Below are 20,788 nucleotides of genomic sequence, written 5' to 3'. Positions count from 1 at the left end.
TTACATTGTATCAGGTAAGCCATATACTGGGAATATCCATCTGCAGACCTAAGCTCCCATTATAGTGGTACCAAGCACATTACATTGTATCAGGTAAGCCATATACTGGGAATATCCATCTGCAGACCTAAGCTCCCATTATAGTGGTACCAAGCACATTACATTGCATCAGGTAAGTCATATACTGGGAATATCAGTGTGCAGACCTGTACATTTATTCCTTTTGCAGGCAGTGGAGCGTTGTAGGCTACCAGCTTGGCAGATAGAAATGACAATACTGACCACTGAGAGGTGAGCACTCACCTGTTTGATGCCCAGACCCTTTTCGTGCATGTACGCCAGGTTAAACATGGCCTGGGCGCTGTGCTGCTGTTCAGAGGCCAGGCGATAATGGATGAATGCCGTCTCATAATCTACCTCAGTGCCATAGCCATAGAAATGATAATCACCCAACTTCAGCCGAGCCATCGTGTATCCTACAACAGAGCAACCAGTCACTACAGGAAAGTGGGCAGCAGCAGACACCATGTAAGCCTATCAGCACTGGAGAGACTCCCAAACCTATCTGTCTGATTCATAACCGTAAATGTCATCAAAAGGCCAAGTTCTGACTGTTTCTCTGTGCGAACATATGGATTAGTTAGTGTCCCTGTCCCGTAGATTAATTGCCACATACATAATAAGGCCCTCTATGTAACGTGGCCCTTCAGGATGCTGGAAGAAAGACTTGGAACCTAGACCTGTCACTGGTTGGTAAATGAGTTACATGCATATCGGCTTGCAGATGAACACCAGAGACTAACAGAATGGTCCTCAATCAGTAAAAGCTATGTGGGTCTCCTCCCAGGAGTATAAATGGACTAATCGGGATTTACTACTAACTTATACATCCACATGTTCTCCTGGAAAGAGACTCATGAACCGTTTATAGGGTAGGGATGGCCATCGGGTTAGCAACCGTTGGATGCTACCTGTGATTAACATTGATGGCACAAAACCATCAACGTAGATCCATCGATAATTTGCACCCATTGATGGACATCACTGCAGAAGACAATGGCAGGCAGCGGGCCAATCCCTGAAGGTGGCAGGGCTTAGCAGCGCGGTCAGCTGGCCAATCAGGGAAGGGTGCACGGCTAAGCTCTGGTTTTCCTGTTCCAATAAAAAACCATTGCGGGCTCTCTGCCATTGATGGCTGATTACTATCGCCAAAAAAATATAGACCATCTTGTGTATCCAGCGATGTGCCACGCCACCCCCCCCTCCCCGCCAACAGGACGGCATATTTGGCGGCCCATATACACTGGACGTTTTGGTGCCCAATTGCCAGATAGGGGGTTGCCAGCCGCATCGTCTGATTGGACTGTACGTAGGGAAGACATGACAATGTGACAGACGATGCCACGGGAGCACGCACCGCACGATATAGTGTGTACACATACTGGACGAGTTTAACAATCTGTCGTCTCGATGCGTCGGAATCAGGCAATCGTTAAAAATATATCATGTGTACGGGCCTTTAGGGGAATATCTGGATTTCAATTAAAATGCAGTAACTGCTTAGATCTTCTTCTTCCCCAATTACCACAAATGCCGGATCCCCATTGTCCATCCAGTCTGAAAGCATTATTGGCTTTTATAGCTTCTAGGAAACCATCTTCCCACTATAGAGAGAGAGTCCCTTTTAGGGAAGGTCAAGAGACCGATCTGCAATAAGTCTGTAGCTCCAGAGAACCAACCTTGTGCAGCCGCCCGGTTCCAGTGCAGGAGAGCTCTTGGGAAAGTCTCGTTCTCACCAAATAGACTGGCTTCTTCTGCGGAGAGACAGGGTGTAAGTAACATATGAGAAGGGAGGAACAGAACTCTCCGTGTGTTGGGGCCTCTAGGCCGGGATTGCTGTACTGTGTGCTCCTTACTGCAAGCTGGACGCTATCAGCTTCCCTCTGACCCGCCAGGTCTCTCCCAGCACACGTAGGCGTACAGAGGAGAACGTAGGATGGGATAAGCACAGGTCAGTGTCAGGGGGCAAAGGACCTGTGAGTGAGAACACTATCAGGACAGGGGTACAATATAATGTTTATCATTCCCAAATCAATCTACTTATTAACGGTCCCTCAGTGAGGTTACACTGTGGTACAGACTTCTGGCTAAACTAGGGATGGTTGCATTGGATGCAATGTTATTAAGTGTTATTATTGGTTAGTGTGATGTGCGACTGTATGGAACAAGGGCTGTATCATCACTATTACACAAAGGTGAGGCAGCGAGTGTGAGGACTGAAATAATATGTAGGAAATAAACCTAATAACCAAGTAAGTCACAAATCTGCAACGTAATATATATATATATATATATATATATATATATATATATATATATATATATATATATATATATATATATATATATATATATACCTTCCTGACCGCATACACAGACTTCTCACCAACGTACCCGCATTACAGGGGAGCGCATGGACCGGTGGTACTGGGGAAAAAGTTCTGCCAAGTTGCTGTACACCATATAGTGCAAATACAAACTTTACTGGCTCCTAGGGAAGTGATGGGCTGCAGTCCTGCCTCAGTGTAGTTACTGGCTCCTAGGGAAATGATGGGCTGCAGTCCTGCCTCAGTGTAGTTACTGGCTCCTAGGAAAATGATGGGCTGCAGTCCTGCCTCAGTGTAGTTACTGGCTCCTGGGGAAATGATGGGCTGCAGTCCTGCCTCAGTGTAGTTACTGGCTCCTGGGGAAATGATGGGCTGCAGTCCTGCTTCAGTGTAGTTACTGGCTCCTGGGGAAATGATGGGCTGCAGTCCTGCCTCAGTGTAGTTACTGGCTCCTAGGGAAATGATGGGCTGCAGTCCTGCCTCAGTGTAGTTACTGGCTCCTAGGAAAATGATGGGCTGCAGTCCTGCCTCAGTGTAGTTACTGGCTCCTGGGGAAATGATGGGCTGCAGTCCTGTCTCAGTGTAGTTACTGGCTCCTAGGGAAATGATGGGCTGCAGTCCTGCCTCAGTGTAGTTACTGGCTCCTAGGGAAATGATGGGCTGCAGTCCTGCTTCAGTGTAGTTACTGTCTCCTAGGGAAATGATGGGCTGCAGTCCTGCCTCAGTGTAGTTACTGGCTCCTAGGGAAATGATGGGCTGCAGTCCTGCCTCAGTGTAGTTACTGGCTCCTAGGAAAATGATGGGCTGCAGTCCTGTCTCAGTGTAGTTACTTACTCCCTAGGGAAATGATGGGCTGCAGTCCTGCCTCAGTGTAGTTACTGGCTCCTGGGGAAATGATGGGCTGCAGTCCTGCCTCAGTGTAGTTACTGGCTCCTGGGGAAATGATGGGCTGCAGTCCTGCCTCAGTGTAGTTACTGGCTCCTGGGGAAATGATGGGCTGCAGTCCTCCCTCCGTATACAGACATGGCCACATACATCCGTGCGTCACAAGTCACGTTAAACAGAACGCGTGAGCGCTGTGCAACTCTGTAGCGCCGAGTATTTTTTTCATGTGACTAGAAAGGCTGTTTAATGCGTAGGGAAGCAAGATGTATGTGACATCTGTAGGGGAAATTATGGGCTGCAGTCCTGCCTCAGTGTAGTTACTGGCTCCTGGGGAAATGATGGGCTGCAGTCCTGCCTCAGTGTAGTTACTGGCTCCTGGGGAAATGATGGGCTGCAGTCCTGCTTCAGTGTAGTTACTGGTAACAATATGGCTGCTTCCTCTGTGTACAGGTGCAAATACATTAGCTATAAATTCACATGTTGGGATAATAATATATTTATTAACTTTAGCTGCCAGACATTTGGCCGTTCACCCTCTCCAGGAACCTATTAGTAATATAAAGCTACGTGAGACTTACTGGGTATAACAGGGAATGGGTCACTGTACAGAAGATATTACAAGGATCAATGACTACTACTCCTCCCTGTCCGGGACCGGACATCACAAAACACAACACTGGAAGGTTTAGTTGATGCCACGTTTCCTATGTGATGCTGTTGGCGGTGCTATTTGAGCCCGGTTACAGCCACGTCTATTGCACTATTGTTGGGCAGCTACTTACTCTGATCCAGGATGAAGGCCGCGTTGCTCTGCGCCACCTCGTACCCCTGTTCAGCCAGCAACAGGTACTGTACCACGGCTCCGTTGGAGTTTCCATTCTTGTAGCTGTTATACGCAGTCATCAACCTCTCCGACCAACGGCCGCGCTCACAGACGTTCTTAAACAGCTGCTCGTGCACAAAGGAAAAACAAAAGATAATAAGGTTTTCCTGCTGAATATAATAATTACTAGCATGGTGGCCATTTCTATCACTAAACTATGCCATAATAATAATAGGTCAGTGGCCATATGTAATAGTATAACCCATTGCTTGCTAGTTATGCCCTGTACATCACTACTGTGCCATAATAATAAGAGGTCAGTGGCCATAGGTTATAGTGTAACCCAGTGCTCACCAGTTATACCCTGGACATCACTACTGTGCCATAATAATAAGATATCAGTGGCCATAGGTTATAGTGTAACCCTGTGCTCACCAGTTATACCCTGTACATCACTACTGTGCTATAATAATAAGATGTCAGTGACCATAGGTTATAGTGTAACCCTGTGCTCACCAGTTATACCCTGTACATCACTACTGTGCCATAATAATAAGAGGTCAGTGGCCATAGGTTATAGTGTAACCCAGTGCTCACCAGTTATACCCTGTACATCACTACTGTGCCATAATAATAAGAGGTCAGTGGCCATAGGTTATAGTGTAACCCTGTGCTCACCAGTTATACCCTGTACATCACTACTGTGCCATAATAATAAGATATCAGTGGCCATAGTTTATAGTGTAACCCTGTGCTCACCAGTTATACCCTGTACATCACTACTGTTATCCTGATTTTCGTTGGAGTTTAGGTTCCCCAGCAGCAATAACAATATGAGGATATTTCAGAAACAAGCAATTATAGATTGGAAGAGATGTTTTTATAATCCGGTCAATTAATGTAATGTTTGAAGGTTATGGTCTCCAGTATCTGGATGGTAGGTCTACAATTAAAAACGTCAACAGTCGATGGATGGACACTAGAAGGTCAAGAGTCAATAAGTTCGACTGGTATTTAGGTTATCAGGTTGACATTCAAATTGACGACAAAAAAAACAAAAAACAAAATCGAAACATGGTGTTTTTAGGGTTAGGCTAAACCCCCCCAAAATAAACCCATGTGTTGACTGTCTTCTTTTTCTGTCGATCATCTGAAAGTCGACATTTTAACTCTGTTGACCAATTGACTGTCAGGGTTAACACTGCACATCCCAGCATGCCCTGCCACATTGTTGGTGTAATGGAGGGTACACACGAACAGATTTTCTGGAAGATGTGAACGATAACGATTATAAAAATCATTACATGGTTCATATCGTTGACATGTTTAGCATGCATTGACGAACGATGCGCGTGTCCGCATGTCAGATAGCGACATCTGAAATAGACGGTGTTTGCAGTCAGATTTGGACGATATCATTCATTTAAATACTGTCAGAAATCGTTCATGAAATAGTTGGTAAAATCGTTCATCGTTGATCTAGCAAGTCTGACCATCTGTATGCACCATTAGAGTGTGCTAAAACCGTGGCAGGGCATGCTGGGATGTGTAGTTCCACAGCAACTAGAGTGCCACACGTTGCCTACCCCTGAACATACTACATAAATCTCACTGCTCTGTGCACCCGGCCCATGCCCCCTGGGGTTCAGGCTGTACACCAGGCAATGCTAGGGAGGGATTGCCAGCTATTCAGCTGTACTGTACCTTTACTTTGCAATTGGTCCGCTTCCACTATAGTGGCTTATAGTCGGTGACTAGTGTGACCTCCCTGCCCAATAGGTAAGTATCACAGAGTTACTGTAGCCCATTTTACCGCCACATATCCTTCATTTACCCCAGCACACGTCTGCTCCCCAAGAGGAAGCTGGTGGCTCAGGCCCATCTCTGAGCAGTGACAACACAGCTCCCCCACACCTATACCACAGGACAACAACACAGCCCCCCAAACCTATACCAGAGGACAACAGCCCCCAAACCTATACCACAGGACAACAACACAGCCCCCCCAAACCTATACCACAGGACAACAACACAGCCCCCCAAACCTATACCACAGGACAACAACACAGCCCCCCAAACCTATACCAGAGGACAACAGCCCCCAAACCTATACCAGAGGACAACAGCCCCCAAACCTATACCACAGGACAACACAGCCCCCCAAACCTATACCACAGGACAACAACACAGCCCCCCCAAACCTATACCACAGGACAACAACACAGCCCCCCCAAACCTATACCACAGGACAACAACACAGCCCCCCAAACCTATACCACAGGACAACAACACAGCCCCCCAAACCTATACCACAGGACAACAACACAGCCCCCCAAACCTATACCACAGGACAACAACACAGCCCCCCAAACCTATACCACAGGACAACAACACAGCCCCCCAAACCTATACCACAGGACAACAACACAGCCCCCCAAACCTATACCACAGGACAACAACACAGCCCCCCAAACCTATACCACAGGACAACAACACAGCCCCCCAAACCTATACCACAGGACAACAACACAGCCCCTCAAACCTATACCACAGGACAACAACAGCCCCCCAAACCTATTCCACAGGACAACACAGCCCCCCAAACCTATACCAGAGGATAACACAGCCCCCAAACCTATACCACAGGCCCCCCAACCTATGCCAGAGGACAACACAGCCCCCCAACCTATACCAGAGGACAACACAGCCCCCCAAACCTATACCAGAGGATAACACAGCCCCCAAACCTATACCACAGGCCCCCAACCTATGCCAGAGGACAACACAGCCCCCAAACCTATACCAGAGGACAACACAGCCCCCCAAACCTAAACCAGAGGACAACACAGCCCCCCAACCTATACCAGAGGACAACACAGCCCCCCAAACCTATACCAGAGGACAACACAGCCCCCCAAACCTATACCAGAGGATAACACAGCCCCCAAACCTATACCACAGGCCCCCCAACCTATGCCAGAGGACAACACAGCCCCCCAACCTATGCCAGAGGACAACACAGCCCCCCAACCTATACCAGAGGACAACACAGCCCCCCAAACCTATACCAGAGGACAACACAGCCCCCCAAACCTATACCAGAGGATAACACAGCCCCCAAACCTATACCACAGGCCCCCCAACCTATGCCAGAGGACAACACAGCCCCCCAACCTATACCAGAGGACAACACAGCCCCCAAACCTATACCAGAGGACAACACAGCCCCCCAACCTATACCAGAGGACAACACAGCCCCCCAACCTATACCAGAGGACAACACAGCCCCCCAAACCTAAACCAGAGGACAACACAGCCCCCCAAACCTAAACCACAGGCCCCCCAACCTATGCCAGAGGAAAACACAGCCCCCCAACCTATACCAGAGGACAACACAGCCCCCAAACCTATACCAGAGGACAACACAGCCCCCAAACCTATACCAGAGGACAACACAGCCCCCCAAACCTAAACCAGAGGACAACACAGCCCCCCAACCTAAACCAGAGGACAACACAGCCCCCCAACCTAAACCAGAGGACAACACAGCCCCCCAACCTATACCAGAGGACAACACAGCCCCCCAAACCTATACCAGAGGATAACACAGCCCCCCAAACCTATACCACAGGCCCCCCAACCTATGCCAGAGGACAACACAGCCCCCAAACCTATACCAGAGGACAACACAGCCCCCCAAACCTAAACCAGAGGACAACACAGCCCCCCAACCTATACCAGAGGACAACACAGCCCCCCAAACCTATACCAGAGGACAACACAGCCCCCCAAACCTATACCAGAGGATAACACAGCCCCCAAACCTATACCACAGGCCCCCCAACCTATGCCAGAGGACAACACAGCCCCCCAACCTATGCCAGAGGACAACACAGCCCCCCAACCTATACCAGAGGACAACACAGCCCCCCAAACCTATACCAGAGGACAACACAGCCCCCCAAACCTATACCAGAGGATAACACAGCCCCCAAACCTATACCACAGGCCCCCCAACCTATGCCAGAGGACAACACAGCCCCCCAACCTATACCAGAGGACAACACAGCCCCCAAACCTATACCAGAGGACAACACAGCCCCCCAACCTATACCAGAGGACAACACAGCCCCCCAACCTATACCAGAGGACAACACAGCCCCCAAACCTATACCAGAGGACAACACAGCCCCCCAAACCTAAACCAGAGGACAACACAGCCCCCCAAACCTAAACCAGAGGACAACACAGCCCCCCAAACCTAAACCACAGGCCCCCCAACCTATGCCAGAGGAAAACACAGCCCCCCAACCTATACCAGAGGACAACACAGCCCTCAAACCTATACCAGAGGACAACACAGCCCCCCAAACCTAAACCAGAGGACAACACAGCCCCCCAAACCTAAACCAGAGGACAACACAGCCCCCCAAACCTAAACCAGAGGACAACACAGCCCCCCAAACCTAAACCACAGGCCCCCCAACCTATGCCAGAGGAAAACACAGCCCCCCAACCTATACCAGAGGACAACACAGCCCCCAAACCTAAACCAGAGGACAACACAGCCCCCCAAACCTAAACCAGAGGACAACACAGCCCCCCAACCTATACTAGAGGACAACACAGCCCCCCAAACCTATACCAGAGGACAACACAGCCCCCCAAACCTAAACCAGAGGACAACACAGCCCCCCAACCTATACCAGAGGACAACACAGCCCCCCAACCTATACCAGAGGACAACACAGCCCCTCAAACCTATACCACAGGACAACAACACAGCCCCCCAAACCTATACCACAGGACAACAACACAGCCCCCCAAACCTATACCACAGGACAACACAGCCCCCAAACCTATACCACAGGACAACACAGCCCCCAAACCTATACCAGAGGCGCCTGTACAGGAGAAACCTTCAAATAGATCCTGGGGCCTTTTCCTTTACAGCTGGTAACTAATTAATAATAACAGACTGTATAATAGCAGACAAAGAGGTAAGAGGGCCCTGCTCGCACACTAACAATATATACAGCATCAGCGGTATCAGACCAATAATAACAGACTGTATAATAACACAGACAGAGGTGTGGACAGCTGTGTTACTGGGACGGCCCGCGTGGTGAAGGGACTTACAAGCCTCCTGTAATAGCCAACTAGCCCCAGAAAAGCATGGTGTGGGGTCTTCCCTTCAGGCCTAGACCACTGTATTACTGCCTGTACTTATATCAGGGGATTAACGTGGCCCTGTCCAAGGTCATAGACCAATTATTTGGCTGCTGTAGCATATATGGATGGATGTGCTGTAGACCACAGGTTCTCAAACTCGGTCCTCAGAACCCCAAACAGTGCATGTTTTCCAGGTCTCCTCACAGAATCACAAGTGAAATAATTAGCTCCACCTGTGGATCTTTAAAATGTGTCAGTGAGTAATGAACACACCTGTGCTCCTGCTAGGTGACCTGGAAAACGTGACCTATGTGGGGTCCTGAGGACAGAGTTTGAGAAACACTGCTGTAGACCCTGCTACTCTTTAGAATTTTAAGACACCCTCCCCCCTTTGATCAGACGCGACTCCCAGTCCAGTGAATATATAACAATGTTGTCAGAATATGCAGCAGGTTTCAGCAGTTTAGTCCTGGTTTTTATTAGGCATGAGTGGGTACGGATTTTAGAAATCCGAACCCCCCTGATCCGAGCAGGGAACAGAGTCAGGCTCGAGTTTCCCTGCCTGGCTCGGAACTGAAAATCGAGGCAAAACGTCATCATCCCGCTGTCGGATTCTTGCGGGTTTTGGATTCTATAAAAAGGTCCCCGCGTCGGCACCATTTTTCACTCCGGCTGTGGACAGTGAAGAGGGAGGGTGGGAGTTGCTGTGCTGCTGTTGTTCATAGGGGCCGGCTGGGCTATGTTGTGCAGTGCTGTTGTCCAATAAAGGCGGTGTTGTCCATAGGAGCTGTGTGCAGACAGAAGAGGGGGAGCTTCAGTGGCTCCTGTGTCACTGTAGTCCTAAAGGGGTGCTGTGGTGTTGTCCAGGGGGTGCTCTGTCCAGCAGGGGTGCTCCCCCCAAGTGCAAAAAAAAAATATGAGATATGGTAAGAACTTACCCTTGTTATCTCTATTGCTACGAAGTCCATAGGGTTCCACAGGATACCTTGGGGTATAGGTGTGACGTCAGTCGCAGGGCACCAAAGAGTTAAGCTTTCAGCCTCCCAGGATGCACTAGGTCCCCCTCCTATACCCCGCCCCCGGGCCAAGGCACCTCAGTTAGTTATCAAGCCATAGGCCGGAGGAGGAGAAGGAAGAGAGAGAACAAAGATCTGGACACATACAAGAATCACATTCTCACCAGAGGGAGACGGAAAACCGGTGACCAGAGCAAAGCCCATCTGCAGCACAGGTGCGACAGGGCGGGAGTCCTGTGGAACCCTATGGACTTCGTAGAAATAGAGATAACAAGGGTAAGTTCTTACCATATCTCATATTTTCTACTTCAGGGTCCATAGGGTATCCACAGGATACCTTGGGGATGTCCCAAAGCAGTATCCTTTAAGGGTGGGGACGCTCCTGTGCAGAAAGGAGAATCCGCCGCCCGAAGGAAGCATCCTGAGAGGCGAAGGTGTCAAACCTGTAATACCTCACGAAGGTATGGACAGAAGACCACGTAGCAGCCTTGCAGATCTGAACTGCCGAGGCACCACGTCGAGCTGCCCACGAAGGACCCACAGACCTAGTGGAATGAGCCTTCAGAGAAGGAGGGACCGGTAGGCCTTCATGAAGATAAGCTTCAGAAATAGCCATACGGATCCAGGCTGCCAAAGTTTGCTTTGAAGCAGGCCAACCCTTTTTACAGAAGCCATAGAGGACAACAAAGCGTCCGACTTCCTAAACAAAGAAGTGCGGTCAACATAAGTCCTTAAGGCCCGCACAACATCCAAAGAGGCCTCACCCACGGAAAGACCCGGTGAGTTAAAGGCCGGAACAACTATTTCCTCGTTAACATGAAACTGGGAAACAACTTTGGGAAGAAACTCGGGCCGAGTGCGGAGCACTGCCCTGTTCCCATGAAAAACCAAGAAAGGGGGTCTACAAGAAAGAGCCCCTAACTCAGAAACACGTCTGGCTGAAGCAACGGCCAGAAGGAAAACAGTCTTAGCTGTTAGCCATTTAATATCCACTGAGCCCAGTGGTTCAAACGGCGGTCCTTGGAGAGCCCTCAGGACCACAGCCAAATCCCAAGGCGCCACAGGTGGAACAAAGGGCGGCTGAATACGGAGAACACCTTGCATAAAGGTGCGCACATCCGGGATTGTAGCAATCCTACGGTGAAACCAGACAGATAGGGCCGAAACCTGTACCTTCAAAGAAGCAAGGCGAAGCCCATGATCTAGTCCCGCTTGCAGGAAGGCGAGAATCCGAGACAGACGAAACTCCCGCGGTGCATAACCTCTCGGTCGACACCACTGGAAGAACGTATGCCACACGCGATGGTATATCCTCGCGGAAGACGGTTTCCGAGCTCGTAACATGGTACGCACCACAGAGCTGGAAAACCCCCAGGACCTCAGCATGGCCGTCTCAACAGCCACGCCGCCAAAGACAGCCGAGTCAGGTCCGGGTGAAGACAAGGACCCTGAGACAGAAGGTCCGGTCGTAGCGGCAACCGCAGAGGACTGTCCACGGACAGACCCTGAAGGTCTGAGAACCAGTGCCGTCTGGGCCACGCGGGAGCTATCAACAGGAGCGTCCCTCCTTCCTGTTTGAATTTCCGGATTACCCGTGGAAGAAGGGAGACCGGAGGGAACAGGTATGCGAACCTGAACGTCCACCGGACGGACAGAGCATCCACCAGAGACGCCCCTTCGTCTCTTGTGCGAGACCCGTACACCGGCAACTTGTTGTTGTGCCGGGACGCCATGAGGTCGATTTCTGGAAGACCCCACCTGTCCACCAGTAGTTGAAAAACGTCCGGGTGCAGGGACCATTCCCCTGGATGAACGTCCTGGCGACTTAGAAAGTCCGCCTCCCAATTTAGCACTCCCGGGATGAAGACCGCTGATATGGCCGGAAGATTGCGCTCCGCCCAAACCAGGATCCGAGAGACCTCTACGAGAGCCGCCCGACTGCGAGTTCCTCCTTGCCTGTTTATGTAGGCCACGGTGGTAGCATTGTCCGACTGGACCTGCACCGGGTGACCCTGGAGAAACCGCTGTGCCTGCAGGAGAGCATTGAAGACCGCACGGAGTTCCAAGATATTTATTGGAAGCTCCGCTTCTGTCGGTGTCCACCTGCCCTGGAACAAGTGTGGACCCGAAACTGCTCCCCAGCCCCGAAGACTGGCGTCCGTTGTCAACAGGACCCAATTTGGAACCCAGAACGGACGTCCCTTGTTGAGGTGGGTCGTCTGTAACCACCACGCAAGGGACAGGCGAACCTCCGGGGTGAGCACAATCGTCTGGAACTTCAGAGACTGAGGCAGCCCGTTCCACTTGGACAGGATCAGGTGCTGCAGAGGTCTGGAGTGAAACTGGGCGTATTCCACCATGTCGAACACCGACACCATGGAGCCCAGTAACCTCATCGCCGAGTGTAAGGACACCCGGCGGCTGTGCAGACAACTGCGCACCCTTGACTGTAAAGCAGAGATCTTGTCCTCCGTCACGAAGATCCTTTGCTGTCCCGTGTCCAATAAGGCTCCAAGATGCAGAATCCTCCGAGACGGGATTAGAGTGGACTTCTGCCAGTTGATTAGCCAGCCGTGCCGTTGCAGCAGTGCAATGGTCAGGTCAAAGTGGTGTAACAGGAGCTCTGGAGATCCTGCCACCAATAACAGGTCGTCCAAGTACGGCAACATGCGGACTCCTTGCAGCCGCAGAGAAGCCGCCATGACCGCCATAGCGTCCTGTATGTCCAATGACACCATGTAGTCCCCAGGTTCCAGCGCCAGAATGATGGACCGTAGGGTCTCCATCCGAAACTTCGGGACCCGCAAAGACTTGTTGAGTGCTTTGAGGTTGAGAATCGGACGATATGACCCATTGGGTTTCTGTACCAAAAATAGATTTGAATAGAAACCCTGGCCCCTCTGGGAGAATGGAACAGGCACTATAACTCCAGCCTGGAGCATAGTGTGCAATACCTTCCGCAGCTCCGTAGCCTTGTTCCGGTCTGATGGTAGACCCGTGGTGAAGAATCGAGCCGGGGGTCTGTGCCGGAAGGAGAGGGCGTACCCGTGAGAGACCACCTCCAGAACCCAAGTGTCTGTCGTAGTGAACGACCAACACCGGGAGAACTGCAGCAGGCGGCCTCCCACCCTGGGATCCCCCAAGGGGAGACCCGGACCGTCAGGCCGCAGGCTTGTCATCTGGCTTGGGGGCCGGACGTCTGGTACTCCATGCCTGTTTCCGGGGCTTGACCGATTTCTTAGGGCCAGCCTGTCGAGGAAACGACTGTGGTTTGGGCCTGCCCTGGGCCCTAGATGACCGAAAGGACGATGGTCCAGAACCAGAAGGAGCAGCGGCCGACGGGAGACAAGCAGATTTGGCTGCCGCCAGCGTGGCCACAATCTTATCCAGATCCGGACCGAAGAGAACTTCTCCGGTAAACGGCAACGCTTCCAGACCTTTCTTGGATCTGCGTCCGCCTTCCAGGATCGCAGCCACAAGGTGCGACGAGCAGCTACCGCTGCTGAAGAAATTCTAGACACCAGAGTACTAATGTCTAGAGCCGCCTCGTTGATGTAGGTGGCCGAATCACGGAGATTGCCAATCAACTCCGCCTGTTCGGCTGGACAGTCGGATTCAAAAGAAGCCTCTAATGAATCCGCCCAGCACTCCATCGCTCTGGCAACCCAGCAAATGGCCATAGCCGGCCGTGCTGCCCCCCCTGCAAGGGAATAAGCGGACTTCAGGCAGATTTCTACCTTGCGGTCCGTAGCATCCTTAAGGGAGGACATGGATGGCATCGGCAATGTGGCACTACGGACAAGACGGGTCACGTGAGAATCCACCTGTGGTGGGGATTCACACTTAGCAAAATAATTATCCGCGAACGGATAAGCCACCGCCAGGCGTCTCTGCGGCTGGTATCTTTTGCCAGGTTGTTTCCACGCCTCCTCTAAATGGTCCACCAACTGACCCGAAAGAGGAAAGACTGTGGCATCGCCCTTCACATCTTTGAAAAAGGCATACTTAGATTTAGCCGCTGGGGGAACTTCGTCCTCAAACACCAAGGATGTGCGGACCGCCCGAATAAGTCCAGGAATATATACTTTGGACTTAGCATCAGCGTCCTTAGTATGGAAAGGTTCCTGATCGTAAGGATCCAGAATCTCCCCATCATCAGACGTCCCTTCGTCATCCTCATAAGGAGCGGACAGAGACGCCACCGGCCTTTTATGAGGCCGCATCACAGACTCCCCTTGCAACACATCCGACAAGTGCTGTACAGAACTCGTCAGGGAGTTAACCCACGCTGGCTCCTGAGAACCCGGGAGCGGGGAAATAGGGAGACTGTGGGGTACCACCAATTGTCGTGGGAACCCCTGCATGGGTGACGACACCACAGACTGCTGGGACAAACCCATCGGAGTAAACGCGGGCTGCGGAGCTAACTGGCCCACTAAAGCTGTTAACGCCTGAGCGAAACAAGCCCAGGGCGGCTCCTGTACCGGTGCTGTAACCGTAATAGGCCGCGCCATGGACAAACACTGCCGGCAAAGGCCCTCCGCGCTACCCTCCCCCTCCGCTAACGGTACTTTGCACGTGGTACACTGTAGCCGGAGGGGAAAATCACTTTCAGACATTATGGCACCACGTATGTGACCTCTCTCACCAATTAAGTATTAAATAGGCGAGAGACCACCCTGCAGCACCGCACCGCAAGGGCTTTAGCAGAAAGAACAGGGACAGTAATAAAGCTGACAGTTTAGAGAAGAAAAGTTACAGGCAGCGCTAGCACAGTCACATACAATGCAGAGAAATAACAATTCCTGCACTAACAGCGCTGATCACTCAACTACACAGACACAGGGCCTGGTAGGACACAGCGCTGCATACACAGACCTGAGCCACAGCGGAGGAGGTATGCGGGGGGACCCAGACCACGATGCTTCCTTCCAGACTTCCAGCAGCGTTCACCATGCGTTGCAGAGAAGATGGCCGCCGAGGAGCAGAGAGAAGCTGGCCTGGGGGAGGAGCGCTGACACAGGACCAGTCAGCACAGTGCAGAGAGGGCTGTGTGCAGCGGGGGAGGCGCCGGCTGTGAGACAGGGAAGGCGCGCTCCCCTGGCATGCATTTAACCAGTGGGACGCCGCAGCGCTACCGCTCTGCTGCGGTCCGCTGTCCCAGGGGGTAGTGGAAGCGCAGGTTGGTCGCCTGGCTCCACGCTGCAGCCAGTCCCCAGGGAGCCCCCTGCCTGGGGACTTAGGACCATGTGATCAGCGGGGACCCACCGCAGGACCCCGCTGCTTACCTCTGTCCCCCATGAATCCGGCCATGGTCCGGAGCATCTGGGGTCACCGCTAGCTGTGACCCCAGACGCCCACCAGCATCCCCGGATCAGTACCGGCGTTCTGGTACCGGCGGGGTGTAGGGAAGACAGCATGGACGTCAGGACTGACTGTCCATGCTGTTCATCCAGATGTGCAGCCACAGCTGCATGAAGAAAAAGCTTCAGGGGCTCTTCTAGCCCCCACTCCAACAGGTGCACCCGACTCCGGCCGGGCACCAAACTAAACTGAGGTGCCTTGGCCCGGGGGCGGGGTATAGGAGGGGGACCTAGTGCATCCTGGGAGGATGAAAGCTTAACTCTTTGGTGCCCTGCGACTGACGTCACACCTATACCCCAAGGTATCCTGTGGATACCCTATGGACCCTGAAGTAGAAATAAACATTTTTTTTTCTGTGTTTGTGTGCGCGTTAGCTGCACGTGCATCAACAAAGGAGCAGCGCCAAGCGTGTGCCTGTGTCATAAGTCAAGGGCTGGCTGGTCTGTTGAAGGGCGGTGTAACCCCCAAAGTGCCCCCAAAAAATTAAAACATTTAAAAAAAAGTGTTTATATTTCTGTTTGCGTGCGCGTTAGCTGCACTTGCATCAACAAATAGATATATAGGTAGGAAGGCCCTGCACGCAAGCTTTCAATCTGTCTGTTATTACCCAGTTTCGTTCTATTAAATTTTCCAATTGTAAAGCGCGTTGTGGGGGCCCAAATGAACCAATCATTTCAGCCACAGTTGTGTGGCAGACCCTGGCGCTGAAATGATTGGTTTGTTAAAGTGTGCATGTCCTATTTATACAACATAAGGGTGGGTGGGAGGGCCCAAGGACAATTCCATCTTGCACCTCTTTTTTTTCTTTGCATTATGTACTGTTTGGGGCCTAGTTTTTCAAACTGCCATCCTGTCTGCCACTGCAGTGCCACTCCTAGATGGGCCACGTGTTTGTGCCGCCCACTCGTGTCGCTTAGCATAGTCATCCAGCTACCTCGGTGCAACCTTTTGGACAGAAAAATACTATTGTGAAGTGTTAGGTGTTCAGAATAGACTGGAAATGAAGGTTATTGAGGTTAATAATAGCATAGGAGCAGAAAAACCCACAAATTTTCTGATTTTAGCAGTTTTTATGCTTTTTAAAAAAAAAATACAGATCCAAAACACAAATCCCAGAACCCAAAACACGGAAGGGTGGTTTTGGCAAAACCAATCCAGATCCAAAACACGAAGAAAGATCCAGATCCAAATCACGAAAAGTGGCCGGTGCACACCCCTAGTTTTATGTAACCCAAGTGGGGACATCTGGTACTGGAAGAGCCCAAATGGAAGTGACAAAGTGAGACTCCTGCTACACTGCCTGGCTGACGGGGACGGAGCCATCACCTGCTACACTGCCTGGCTGACGGGGACGGAGCCATCACCTGCTACACTGCCTGGCTGACGGGGACGGTGCCATCACCTGCTACACTGCCTGGCTGACGGGGACGGTGCCATCACCTGCTACACTGCCTGACTGACGGGGACGGAGCCATCACCTGCTACACTGCCTGACTGACGGGGACGGAGCCATCACCTGCTACACTGCCTGGCTGACGGGGACGGTGCCATCACCTGCTACACTGCCTGGCTGACGGGGACGGTGCCATCACCTGCTACACTGCCATCACCTGCTACACTGCCTGACTGACGGGGACGGAGCCATCACCTGCTACACTGCCTGGCTGACGGGGACGGTGCCATCACCTGCTACACTGCCTGGCTGACGGGGACGGTGCCATCACCTGCTACACTGCCTGGCTGACGGGGACGGTGCCATCACCTGAAGCTGCCTGGCTGACGGGGACGGTGCCATCACCTGAAGCTGCCTGGCTGACGGGGACGGTGCCATCACCTGCTACACTGCCTGGCTGACGGGGACGGTGCCATCACCTGCTGCTGACGGGGATGGTGCCATCACCTGCTACACTGCCTGGCTGACGGGGATGGAGCCATCACCTGCTACACTGCCTGGCTGACGGGGACGGTGCCATCACCTGAAGCTGCCTGGCTGACGGGGACGGTGCCATCACCTGAAGCTGCCTGGCTGACGGGGACGGTGCCATCACCTGCTACACTGCCTGGCTGACGGAGACGGTGCCATCACCTGCTGCTGACGGGGATGGTGCCATCACCTGCTACACTGCCTGGCTGACGGGGATGGAGCCATCACCTGCTACACTGCCTGTCTGATGGGGACGGTGCCATCACCTGCTACACTGCCTGGCTGACGGGGACGGTGCCATCACCTGCTACACTGCCTGGCTGACGGGGACGGTGCCATCACCTGAAGCTGCCTGGCTGACGGGGACGGTGCCATCACCTGAAGCTGCCTGGCTGACGGGGACGGTGCCATCACCTGCTACACTGCCTGGCTGACGGGGACGGTGCCATCACCTGCTGCTGACGGGGATGGTGCCATCACCTGCTACACTGCCTGGCTGACGGGGATGGAGCCATCACCTGCTACACTGCCTGTCTGACGGGGATGGTGCCATCACCTGCTACACTGCCTGGCTGATGGGGACGGTGCCATCACCTGCTACACTGCCTGGCTGACGGGGACGGTGCCATCACCTGCTACACTGCCTGGCTGACGGGGATGGAGCCATCACCTGAAGCTGCCTGGCTGACGGGGACGGTGCCATCACCTGAAGCTGCCTGGCTGACGGGGACGGTGCCATCACCTGCTACACTGCCTGGCTGACGGGGACGGTGCCATCACCTGAAGCTGCCTGGCTGACGGGGACGGTGCCATCACCTGCTACACTGCCTGGCTGACGGGGACGGTGCCATCACCTGCTGCTGACGGGGACGGTGCCATCACCTGCTACACTGCCTGGCTGATGGGGACGGTGCCATCACCTGCTACACTGCCTGGCTGACGGGGACGGTGCCATCACCTGCTACACTGCCTGGCTGACGGGGACGGTGCCATCACCTGAAGCTGCCTGGCTGACGGGGACGGTGCCATCACCTGAAGCTGCCTGGCTGACGGGGACGGTGCCATCACCTGCTACACTGCCTGGCTGACGGGGACGGTGCCATCACCTGCTGCTGACGGGGACGGTGCCATCACCTGCTACACTTCCTGGCTGACGGGGACGGTGCCATCACCTGAAGCTGCCTGGCTGACGGGGACGGTGCCATCACCTGCTACACTGCCTGGCTGACGGGGACGGTGCCATCACCTGCTACACTGCCTGGCTGACGGGGACGGTGCCATCACCTGCTACACTGCCTGGCTGATGGGGACGGTGCCATCACCTGCTACACTGCCTGGCTGACGGGGACGGTGCCATCACCTGAAGCTGCCTGGCTGACGGGGACGGTGCCATCACCTGAAGCTGCCTGGCTGACGGGGACGGTGCCATCACCTGGTGCTGGCTAGCCTTTCCACACAAGGCATGACGTTCACATTGAAAAGCATCACACATTACACACACACACACACACACACACACACACACACACACACATACTTCTACTGCAGTTTGGCAGGATCGCAGGACTCCGGTGCCAGTGGCGTGCATCTGAGCCAGGTTGTAGAATGCCAGAATGTGGCCCCCTTGGGAAGCCAGGTTAAAATACTTCAGGGCTTGTTTATAATCTCGCTTCACTCCAACACCATCTACAAAGTAAAGGCAAAGTAATATATAAGCACCAGCCCTGGCACAACTGCGCCCATTTCCCTCACACCCTCAAACCCACGTCCCCTCCACATTACCCATCAGTACCACTGTCACTTTTCCATTACCCCTGCTGCCAACCGTTTCCCTCACACCTTCCAACCCATGTCCCCTCTCCATTACCCAACAACCAGCGTCCCCTCCCCATTACCCACCAGCCCCTCCACCAACCAGCGTCCCCTCCCCATTACCCACCAGCCCCTCCACCAACCAGCGTCCCCTCCCCATTCCCCACCAACCAGCGTCCCCTCCCCATTCCCCACCAGCCCCTCCACCAACCAGCGTCCCCTCCCCATTCCCCACCAGCCCCTCCACCAACCAGCGTCCCCTCCCCATTCCCCACCAGCCCCTCCACCAACCAGCGTCCCCTCCCCATTCCCCACCAGCCCCTCCACCAACCAGCGTCCCCTCCCCATTCCCCACCAGCCCCTCCACCAACCAGCGTCCCCTCCCCATTCCCCACCAGCCCCTCCACCAACCAGCGTCCCTTCCCCATTACCCACCAGCCCCTCCACCAACCAGCGTCCCCTCCCCATTACCCATCAGCCCCTCCACCAACCAGCATCCCCTCTCCATTACCCATCAGCCCCTCCATCACTAAATTCACTGGCAGCTTTCACTATTCGTTCCACAAAGGACGTTTGGTTCTATAAAATTCTACTTCCTACAGAAAGATTCAGGGTGATTAACATTGTTGCAATTTACAATGATTAGAAACACATCAACTGTGCAATTTTTCTATGTTTGTTAATTGTTGCTTATCTGCATGCCAAGTAATATTTTGTAAACTGATGATACAGTGTTGCAGCAATATTTACTAAGCATTGTGTATAATTTATTGCATCTAGAGCTGCATCATTGTCAATTATTATTTTCTAGTAGGTCCTGAATGCAGCGCTGTTCTAGTTCTTTGTCCTGTACCTGGTTTTTGGCTGGCAGCCCATTAACAGCAGCTTAATTCAATTACCACATCAATCAGAAATGTCTTTTAATCTCCTAGTTCAGCGCCTTAAGGCCCCCAGACATCTGCAATTGATTGCGGCAATTCTACCATCGATTGATAAAGGGAAAGATTTTTATACACAATCAATTGCAAATTTTGGAATTGCCGCAATCAATTGCTGATGTATGGGGGCCTTTAGGTGTTTTTTAGTTTGCTTCCCCGTCCCCATTACCCTCCCACCAACCTGTGATGCATCCCCACCTCCCATGAGCCTTGCCAGAAATCCTGTCACCGGTAGCAAATGAACCCATGACCCCCTCTATTCCCAAACGGTGACGTATACAGAGCTCAGAAGACCCTCTTCCCGGGAATCCATCATTCTGGCCATGTAAATCGGTGTTACCTTTACCCCCACCAGCCACACTCACTGTAGTACATGGAGCCCAGCTGAAGCTGCCCGTCCACCCAGCCCTGCTCAGCTGCTTTCTGGAAATACTTCAGCGCCAGGTCGTAGTTCTGCAAAGGGGAAA

At 52.6% G+C, this 20,788-nt stretch overlaps 1 protein-coding gene across 1 annotated transcript in view; it reads right to left on the bottom strand.

The window, feature by feature from the left end:
- SEL1L (SEL1L adaptor subunit of SYVN1 ubiquitin ligase) overlaps positions 1-20,788 on the bottom strand; it is a 45,740-nt gene that overhangs the window by 4,917 nt on the left and 20,035 nt on the right. Inside the window, exons 15-19 of the mRNA XM_088460901.1 lie at positions 20,687-20,774; positions 19,109-19,257; positions 4,055-4,220; positions 1,740-1,814; positions 304-476 (exon numbers count right to left, since the gene is read on the bottom strand). Of these exons, the coding sequence (XP_088317027.1) occupies positions 304-476; positions 1,740-1,814; positions 4,055-4,220; positions 19,109-19,257; positions 20,687-20,774 (651 nt within the window). The remainder of the gene's footprint in view (positions 1-303; positions 477-1,739; positions 1,815-4,054; positions 4,221-19,108; positions 19,258-20,686; positions 20,775-20,788) is intronic.

Source organism: Taudactylus pleione, unplaced genomic scaffold, assembly GCF_031769625.1.
Source record: "Taudactylus pleione unplaced genomic scaffold, aTauple2 ptg000987l, whole genome shotgun sequence".
NCBI classification, from domain to species: domain Eukaryota; kingdom Metazoa; phylum Chordata; class Amphibia; order Anura; family Myobatrachidae; genus Taudactylus; species Taudactylus pleione.
This window is presented reverse-complemented; position numbering and strand designations above follow the sequence as displayed.